Consider the following 10,073-nt stretch of genomic DNA (forward strand, 5'->3'; position numbering starts at 1 on the left):
TTCTCATTCTCGTGCTGTAGATGCTGTGTTTAACTGTTTTCTCTCTAGTGAAGGGTTCAGTTTTTCCACTCACAAAGTCTGCAATGTAAATAGCAAATGCGCTATGGCGCGGTGCAACTGGCTCTTAAAGGGAATGGGAGATGAGACTCTTGATTGGTTTATTCTCAAAACACACCTATAACTCATTAAGAGAATAAGCTCAACCCTATTAGACCATTAAAAAAGCAAAAGTGGATTCTGACACGCCCTTAATGCGTTTGCGCCCTGCGTTTTGAAATTTGAACATGGATCGTCAAATTAGAGCCCACAATGTCATAAGACATTAATATTAGGTAAGATTAGGTAAGGTTGCCAGCGTCAAAGACAATGTTATTTTGATGACCAATTACAATGTGAAATGACGTTGATATTTGGTTGATTTTATGTTGTGTTGACCAAAATCCAACGTTTAGCCTACATATCAAACCAATGTCATATTGACGTCAAATACTGACATTTATTTGTCAGGTATGGCAACCAAAATACAACGTCTGATAAATGTCATATTGGTAACGTCCACACAATGTCAAGCTATAATGCGTTTAGGTTGCGTTGGAAAGTAACCCATGCAAAATGCAATGTCCCACGACATTGGGGTACAACGTCAATCAGACGTCATGTTGATGTCCTGTGCCTACTGTGTTGTTAAACACAAAAAAACTATTTTGAAGAATGTTGGGAAGCTGAAGCCATTGATGCTCATAGTAGGAATAGAAAGTTCTTTAGAAGTCAGTAGCTTACAGTTTCCAGCATTCTTCAAAATATCTTTCTGCAAAAAAGAAAAAAAGAAATTCAAACATTTTTGGAACAAGTGGAGGATGAGTAAATGATGACAGAGTTTTCATTTTGAGATGAACTATCCCTTTAAATATATTCTTAAACATGTAGATGTTGAGCAGGACTTGATTTTGTCCGTTGAGAATTTATTAGATAGTTGGATCCATGTTGTTTGAGTGACATGCTGTTCACCTTCTATTTAGTAACACATTATCTAGAAGAGAATCTTTTCTTATCATTATCTTGTGTTCATTGATTAATATATATTTTTATAAACACTGTTATATCTCATTCAAAAATAGGAATTAACTTTGAGCAGTCTTTCTCCTTCCCCAGAATTCTCACTGTCCTCTGGATCTTTCAAGCTTCTGTCCTTATAAAAAATGAAAGCAATCCTGTCCCCTTTCAGTTGTGATTTTGCGAGTGTTTCAATGATTGCACAAAAGCTATTGAAACAATCAGCTTCTCACACAGCGTGGCCTGGATGCTAAACTTCTTAAGCTTTCTGTTAGAAAACTTTAAAAGTATAGAACCCAGGTGCCACTCTGACTTTCCCTTAACAAAGATCTGTATTTATAGTCTCCGTAGTATAGGTCACAGTTTTTGGTTTTGTTATAATTAGACGTAGCTACATAATGCTTAATGTTAAGTGTGGTGTTAGATGTGACTCTCCAGCACTCTCAGTGCGACTATTTGTATCCCAAACTTTTTTTCTTGCTCTCATATCACTCTAAATTTGCTCCAGCTTCTTTATCCCGCTGACAGCAATACATTCAAAATGAATTGCATCTTTTCCTCTTCTCGACCCTTCTTTCATCCTTGAACGTTGATTCAAGACCTTTTGCAAACCCTTTCTACTGTTGTCTAAAAATCTGCATGGTTTATCTTTTATGGTCTTCACGGCTTCAGAGATGCTTGACATACACACTGTAGTGAATATAGATCATTAATGTGTCTGTGTGTTGTGTACCAGGGCTCAGCTTCGGTGGTCTCAGGCACGCCATCAATTCTGCTCAGCTCGATGAGCACAGATGTCATCTGTGAGCGTGTCAAACTTATCGACGGTATTGATCAGAACCTGATTTCTCAGTATACAGCCACCATTAAGAAGGTATTTGTTTTTTACTACATTAAAAAAAGAAAAATACATGAGGTTGTTTTCCTCTACATCTTGTGATTTTGTGATATTTCAGGCTAACATAAATGGCCGAGTTCTGTCTCAGTGCAACATTGATGAGCTGAAGAAAGAGATGAACATGAATTTTGGAGATTGGCAACTTTTCAGGACATCAGTAAGTAGTGTCTCTGACTTATAAACTTTCTCAGTAGTTTAGATTTCTGAATGCCTTCCCAACATTTTCATTGACCCTGGCAGAACAAAATTGTAGTTTTGTGCCTCCAAATAATTCATAACTAAATCTAAGACCAAACAAAATGTTTACAGTTTTGTAGAAATAAAATACATACATACTATCCAAGCTTCAAGACATTCCAAGTGACAGTAAAACACTGGCTTTTAAAACTGGTGTAATGAAGTCAATATTGTGCAGGTGCTGGAGATGCGTCATGTGGAGAACCAGGTCTTGCATGAGGAGGCTCCTAGTGAGCAGGGTAGCATTACGGTTGGCCATGTGGAGCCTTGCAGACATACTGGAGCAGCCGTTCAAGGAGGAGCCGGAAATGCGGACACCTCACCCATGTATAACTTTAACCTCAGCTTTGAAGAGCTCAGTAACGTGGGTTTGGAGGAGCCTCCTAGACATCCCAATGCTACATGGATGGTGAGCGTTTCTTTACAGGCTCTTGCAAGCCTTTAGATTTCAGACACTTGTCAAACATCTTTTGTCTTTTATAGGGTACTACTCACCGTACACCAAGCATGTCTAGTCTCAACTCTCAAGAGTCCTCCAATGAAATTTGCAAACTAACAGACAAGCAGCAGGCAGAGTACCGCAACGCCTATGAAGATTATATCGCCTCCATGTCTCAGCTTGAGTTAGGAATGGAAAAACCTGTGCCACCTTTTGTTAGCCAGCTAATGCACTCCAGCTCTGAGGACAAGAAGAAGGATGTAAGTGACCAGGATGGGCGCAAATCCAAACGAGGAAGCGCCAAGTCTGGAAACGATAACACAGATTACGCCTCAGCAGATGCAGCCACTTTGGATCCCATAACAGAAGAGGATGAGAAGGTTGACCATGGGTCATCAAAGTCCCTTTTGGGACGCAAAACATCTGGAGACAAGGTGAGCCTCTTTCAGGGAGCTGATCTGAAGTTGAAGGCTGGTGGAGGTTCACGTTACCAGAAACTGACCAGTGATGATGAAGAATCCGAAGAGTCTGATAATGCCCCTCTGCTTAAAGATGGGAAGAAACCTGAAGCCAAAGCCTCAGATTGCGGAGATCGATCTTTGACCAAAGGTAAAGATTACCTTTCAGATAAGAAGGATTCCTCTGACTCTGGTGTCCGCTCCAATGAAAGCTCACCTAACCATTCACTACAAGATGAAGAGGCTGATCTGTCACAATCGGAGAGGGCTAACCTGATTGAGCTTGACGAGGAGAACTCGGCCCGAAAGCGAGGCCTGCCGAATAGTCTGAGTGGCCTCCAAGACCCAACTATCGCCCGCATGTCCATCTGCTCGGAGGACCAGTGCAGTCTTCTGGCCAGCAGCCCTGAAGAGAGCTGGCCTTCCTCCAAGAGCTACAACCTCAACCGGACACCCAGCAACACCACCCTCAATAACAACACTAACGCCCAACAAGGAAACCACATTCGCCAACCATCAGATAGCTCCAACACCACCTCCACCACCACTGGAAGTGACGTCATCATAAATCCTGGAACCAGCACCACCTCGGCAACCACCCAGAATGAAAATGTCCGTGTGGTGCATCTGAAGAGGGGTCTAAACCCTGGAGATCCTCCTGAGATCCTCAAAGTTTCCTCTGAAACCGTCACCTTCGGAGAAGAGCGAGAAAGTATCCTGTAGTTGACGTCTTGATCTATTGCAAACTGGTCTTAGCCGGTTGATGTTCTGTGGTGTCAATGCATGCTTGGTGTAATGCTTACATAAATGTAATGGTGGTTATTGTCACATTTCTACATGTTAAGTGTTATTAAAGTTGTTTTCATTCACTTCAGGGGTATAGTTCAGAAGGGACGTTAAGTAAAAACTCAGAGTATGTTAAATCTGAAATAAGCGAGTGTTTCAAAATGGGAGGTATGTCAAACCCTATATTTCGATATGGGCTTGACTTACCCCGCTTTCTCAGCTTTGACATATCTCCCATTCTGAAACAGAAAACCCAGTTTCCTTTATCAGAGTTTTGACTTAACTTCTTTTCTGAAGTTCACCATCCTCAAGTATTTGTGGAGTTTCTAATCAGTATTAGTAACGTAATAACTTATTAGTCATCAGTTGTATGGCTTTTGAAATCAGTGTTGTAGTAGTGTCCCCCAATGTTAAATTATATGGAGTTGTGGTAAAGCTAAACCTTTTGATCTGGCTAGGAAGTGTGTTGTACCGAGTTGTCCTGCATGCGATCATTGTGCTGTAGCTACAGTATTATATAAGCAGTGACAAGCATGTGTCAGGCTGCTAAATTAGTCAGTAGAACCTGCATGCCTCTGGATGTTAGTCTAGCACTATTGACAGCTGTCTTGAAAAATAATGCATGTTTTGTGGTGCTCGTCTTCAACATGGAATGGAATAAACCTGACAGTAGTCATGTTTCTTGAGTCTTTGTTTGAAATCAACATTCTGCTTCTCTGTACACGCTCATGTTCCCACGAGAGGTTTGCTAAGAGCAAACTTATTTTAGTACCGTGAATTACAGACGGGTGGCACCAGTAGCTCATGCATTACAATTATATCCCACACCCAGAACACATATGTGTCCTTTCAGTGCGTGAATTAGTGACTCAGAAAGAAAAAAACAGGAGCTATCAACAATATCTGAACCCCCATTACAGACAAACATTTTTGTGGTCACACTTTTATGCCAATACTGAGTACTTGTTTTGACGAAGTCTGATATACAGGCTGATGATTAAGGAACCGAACCATAGATATGAATACCTAGTCTATATATTAGGGCTGCACAATATTGGGAAAAAAAAACTGACATTGAAATATTAAATTTTTCTGCAATACATATTGTGCTATTGAGTATACTTTCACTAGATTAAATAAATGGCTCTGTTTGGAAATGATTGATTAGGATAATTTTGCAGTTTAGTCCATCTGCTAAAAATACCTAAAGCAAACTAGCATTGATAAATACAGTGGAGCAAAGATACAAATGAAATGCACAGAATTTTAAGGTTTTCTAGGTGTCTAGCAGGCAAAATAATGATAAACTTAATTGTAAATGTCATTGTATAGTCTACATTGTACCAATACATAATTACAGTTAATATTTCTTAAAGTAACTAGCATTGTAATTTCTTGCCTGTTTTGAATGTTTCAAACTGGCTTGAAATGCTCACAGACCTTAAAAACAAATGCAAATGATAAACATGTTGGTCAACGTTAGTTCAGTTTTGCAGTGAATTCAAAAATTACGTGTTTTCAACTGTGGAAAATCCTAACTCCACATTGCGATATGGATGCTGAAACAATATATTGTCCAGCGCTACTATATATTCTTACATACTTATCTACTTTAGAATTACCACAGATAAGCTGTTGAGTGACTGGTTTTGACTTCCAATATGGCAGACAACTTACATATAGCACATAGAAACATCTGGTAAAGACCAATTTGAAATCATTGCAGGATTCTATATTAAACGTGTTCCTTATGAAACGCCCACAGAGTTGAAATTATAGCAGGGAAATAAATATTAAAAACTACATATAAATCCCTATTTAACTTTTGTATTGGCTTGTCCCTCATACTTTGAAAACTATACTTTTAAAACACAAACTGAAGAGAGCAGCAACACAGCCACTGAACGGTAATAAGTTAATAAGCTTTATGTATATGCAAAAACAAAAAATACAACAAAAAACATTGCATCTGTAACATTTGTTCAGACAAGGACACTGACTTCATACTTTGCATTTAATTATGTACAGTATAAAAGTGCTATTTACGTTATAATTATAAAAATTTCTGTAATATTATAAACATCACATTTTCAGCAGAAAGAGAAAACAAAAGTACATTTTTTTCCTCAATTTCTTTACAACACAAAAGAACAAAACATCTTTCTAAGATTGCGTAATTAGTTTTTTTTCCTTCAGTCTCTTTTAATCTTCCTTTGGAAGAAAGAATTGGAGAGTCCATATACAACTAAGTCAGAATCTTTTTTTGTCCGTTTGAGGGAAATCCTTTGTCATTCAAGATGAAGTCCAGGAGAATGACACGGGACAAAAAAAAACACAAAAAGCCTCTGTTTTTGCTCCACGACCGAAACACCTGCAAGAGATTGTGAGAGAGAGAGGCGTGTTTAGAGAAGGCAAAAGGACAGAGATCCGGACAGACTGGCGCCAGGGAGGAAGCCACAGGACGTTTTTTTCGGACTTTTAACCAAACAAGCGAAATACCGGGCAATCCCATACAGCTCCAGATGGCGGACTCTAGTCAGCATCTCACACTTACATTTGATAGCACTTCACGTAGCTAACACTATTATTAACAAAGAATTATTCTGCAATCCTCTTTGCTACAAGCCTATGACTTTCATTCGGTGATGTTAGTAAACCATCTTCACTGAACAAAAGTCAAGTAGGTTTGAAACACCATCAGAAAAATGAATCGAGACACATGAATACACGAAGAAAAAAGCAGTATAATGACATTTCTAGCAATTGTAACGAAACGTAGTGTCTAATAAGTATTGGTTTAATTACTTTTTTAAAATTAGTGCATAAATAATTACTGTATGCTTACTGTATAACAGCAAACTGCCCCACGTGCAAAAGTTTAACTTGGCTTGTCAACGCATGAAGATGAATGTAGAGCATCTACTCACCATTTCAACGAGACAGGGCTATGAGGTCATCTGTGTTGATCTCTCTTTGAGGGTTACTGGGCTGTTAATTAACAGAGGTAAACAATGATTTTCAGTGTCGCTGCCAGCACAACTTACATTTCAAGTTGGTGTTAAAATGTATCAAGCTTTTATAATGTGTAACATTAATGTTGAAGTTTGTAGAGTGTAAATATGTACGTTTTCCTAAAGAGATAACTTAAAATTCAAATTCACTCTTCACTAGTTTTTAGTTTTCACTTGTTTGGGTTTTTCTTCTGTTGAACACAAAAAGAGATATTTAGAAACCTAGTAACAGTTGGTTTCCATTTGATTTCCCATGGTTGCCAATGGTCAGATGTTTTCAGCTTTCTTCCAAACATCGTCTTGTGTTCAACAGAATAAAAACATAAAGACATACATCAACTTGAGAAGCCAAATTACTTGTCTGAGAAAGCAAAAGACAAAAACAAGCTGGTTAATGCTGCTTATATCTGTCAATGGGGTAAGAAAAATACACATAATTAAATTCAGATTATTATTCTTACCGCACTGATAGATATTTGTTTCTTTTAAGCATAACAATTCTTTGTCATTAAAAACAAAAACGTATTTTACTGCTCAGACGCCTATTTTTATAAATGTTTATGAATGTATATTTGTACTAGAAAACAGTAAATCGCAGTGCAGCATTGTATATATTAGCCTAAATCGTCATGCAGTTTCTATTTTTCCTTTCTAAAGCCTTTTAAATGTAATTTTGTAAATGACTTTGACTGCACGGTGTAGGATATGTGCAGCTACAGTACAAAACTTGCCTTACCTGGAAAGAGATGATGCTGATATCAGCTCCCAGTGATCTGACACTCTTTTTTGGAGGGCTCTGTCCGAGGCTAAGCTGCTGCTGCTGTTGCTGTAGCGGGTTCTGGTCCAGTGCGATCTGAAGGTCCAGAATGTAGTCTATAACATGCTGCAAGATCTCCATCTTACTCACGCTCCGGTTCTGCGGTAAACTCGGCACGAGCTCCTTCAACCGGCTGTAGCAGTCATTCATGTTGTACAGTAGACTGAGCGGGTCGCTGCTCCGCGAGATGCCCAGATTATGCTCCGAAAAACACAAGGCAGGTTTTCTGACGGACCTCACCGGACTGACTGCCTTCATGGTGGATGTGCCGATGTTGTGGTTGATTTCAGCACATGCGATTCTTTCTCTCGGATCTCTGCGCTGAGAGCTTGTTGTCAGTGCGTTTATATAGCAACCGAGCTGGGTTTGTTATAAGGCATAAAGAATTACGCGGATTGGTCGATGAGACGACGTCACTCTGTAAAGCGAGGCGTCAACATTGGCTAAATGTGCAGCACGTGAGCGCCTCCCACATCCCCGCATTCCTCCCTCGTGCTGAAGAGTATCCGAGCAACTGTATGCAAAGAAGAATAACATCACATCATTTGTTTATGTGGGGACGGGCTGATTTCGCAAGGGACGCGCATTTGCGCATGGGTCAGCATTAAAAAACCCTCTGTCACGTTATAAAATCATATTAACGCCAGATGCTTTCGTTGTATGTCAGTTTAGTTCACACTCTATATCAGGGGTGCAGGGGTGCCTAAACTTTTTCTTATGAAAGGCCAAAAACAAAACGTTATGTAGGCTAGTGGGCCAAGGGTAAATAGAATTGCCATTGGTACTTTCCGAATTAATATAATAATATTTAAAAATAACTACAAGTCATTGCTTTACACGAACTAAATATATATATATATATATATATATATATATATATATATATATATATATATATATATATATATATATATATATATATATATATATATATATATATATATACACATATACATTTTATAATGTAGCCTATTTATTACAGTAAAAACAACAAAAAAATTATTTATAGTTTTAAAAACTCAGATTCATTTACATTTAATTTCAGTTTGCTGTTTTTGCAGCTCAGCAATAAAACAAACAAAAAAGGTTACGTGATTTTAGAAATGATGATTTCTGTTAAAGGCATTCTCCTCTCTATCTATCGCTCACAGATGGGATGGCAGTTACAATGGGCCAACTTTGGCCCGTGGGCCCTACTTTGGGCATCTCTACTCTACATTGTATCCGACTTGGAGTATTCTTTTTATTTAACAATTCAGATTCTTTTTCTCCAAGTTTACAGCTCTCAGTTTAAAATATATCTTCAGCTGATATAAAATAATAATATAATTATTTATAAATAATAATACAAATGATATAAAATAACCAAAAATAAAATAAATAAATAGATCAGTTCTTAATTGCAAAATTGAGAACTGATTTATTTATTTTATTTTAGTTATTTTACATCAATTTTGTAGACAATTTCTTGCTTAAAATTTCTCCTTTTATTGATAGCATTGAGGGGGAAAGTACAATTGTGAGAAACCTGGAGTTGCAAGGAGGAAAAACTCTACTCTGCGGGTCTACAAATTTTGTAAAGAAAAAAGTGAGAGAAGTAATCTTGCTATTGGGAGAAAAACAATTCAGAATTCTGAATATGCAATCTCAAAATTTTGACTTTTTAAATATCAGAATTATAAGAAATAAAGCCGCAATTCTGATATTAAAATGTCAGAATTGTGGGATTGCACATTTAGAATTCTGAATAGTTTTTTCCCAATAGCAAGATTACTTCTCTCACTTTTTTCTCTGTAAATTAGTTTAAATTTTGATTTGTGGGTTTATATCTTATTATGAAAAAATAATTTCTTTTGATATTTCATTTCAGAACTGACTTTTTATCAACTCAAATTATTCTACAAGAAAAAAAAACATTAACCATATAAACAATAACAAATTGCAAGAATGCCTAGCAACTTGAGAGAGATGTTTTTTTTAATTGCAATCTGAATCTTGAAATTTTGAAAGAAACTTTTGAGTTTAGCAGTGACAAACCTTTAGTTTCTAACAAACTGTCTTGAACTTGTGAGTTTTAGCCATAGACTGGTTATAACAATCCAGACATTTATTCTTTAAATTATCAGATTAGTCTAGGCCTATATGCAAGTTAGGCCTAACTGCAAATTAAATTTAACACAGTTGTAACTTACAATTTCGACTTAAACTCACAATTCTGAGTTCGTCTCTTAATTCTGAGGGGAAAAGAAGCGAGAATTGCTATAACCTCAATAGCAATAAATATAAGAATTGCGAGAAAACCTATAGAACACGTTGTGTGAGGTCACAGTTCACAGAGAAAAAAGCAAGATGTTAATAGAATCATTAGACTAGA

The 10,073-nt window shown here is 37.4% G+C and overlaps 2 protein-coding genes across 3 annotated transcripts in view; one reads left to right on the plus strand and one right to left on the minus strand.

Moving 5' to 3' along the window:
* kidins220b (kinase D-interacting substrate 220b) overlaps window positions 1-4,549 on the plus strand; it is a 39,915-nt gene extending 35,366 nt beyond the window's left edge. For both annotated transcript variants that reach the window (XM_056445586.1, XM_056445585.1), the window contains 4 exons: window positions 1,790-1,927; window positions 2,010-2,108; window positions 2,367-2,597; window positions 2,672-4,549. In XM_056445586.1, coding sequence (XP_056301561.1) covers window positions 1,790-1,927; window positions 2,010-2,108; window positions 2,367-2,597; window positions 2,672-3,808 — 1,605 coding nt within the window. In that variant the 3' untranslated portion in view covers window positions 3,809-4,549. The remainder of the gene's footprint in view (window positions 1-1,789; window positions 1,928-2,009; window positions 2,109-2,366; window positions 2,598-2,671) is intronic.
* Window positions 4,550-5,782: 1,233 nt separating this feature from the next.
* Window positions 5,783-8,048, minus strand: id2b (inhibitor of DNA binding 2b). The gene is made up of 3 exons (XM_056481369.1): window positions 7,619-8,048; window positions 6,799-6,859; window positions 5,783-6,242 (listed from the first exon to the last, which is right to left on the minus strand). Exons 1-2 carry the CDS (start codon window positions 7,955-7,957, stop codon window positions 6,803-6,805), a joined length of 396 nt encoding a protein of 131 aa, XP_056337344.1. The 5' UTR covers window positions 7,958-8,048; the 3' UTR covers window positions 5,783-6,242; window positions 6,799-6,802.
* Window positions 8,049-10,073: the final 2,025 nt, after the last annotated feature.

Source organism: Danio aesculapii, chromosome 20 (genome assembly GCF_903798145.1).
Source record: "Danio aesculapii chromosome 20, fDanAes4.1, whole genome shotgun sequence".
NCBI classification, from domain to species: domain Eukaryota; kingdom Metazoa; phylum Chordata; class Actinopteri; order Cypriniformes; family Danionidae; genus Danio; species Danio aesculapii.

Excerpts from the sequence above, each read along its gene's own strand:
- id2b (XM_056481369.1), bottom strand. The coding sequence starts at position 7,957 with ATGAAGGCAGTCAGTCCGGTGAGGTCCGTCAGAAAACCTGCCTTGTGT. Across the intron at positions 6,860-7,618 it reads TCAGCATCATCTCTTTCCAG|CCCAGTAACCCTCAAAGAGA; the intron begins GTAAGGCAAGTT and ends GTTAATTAACAG.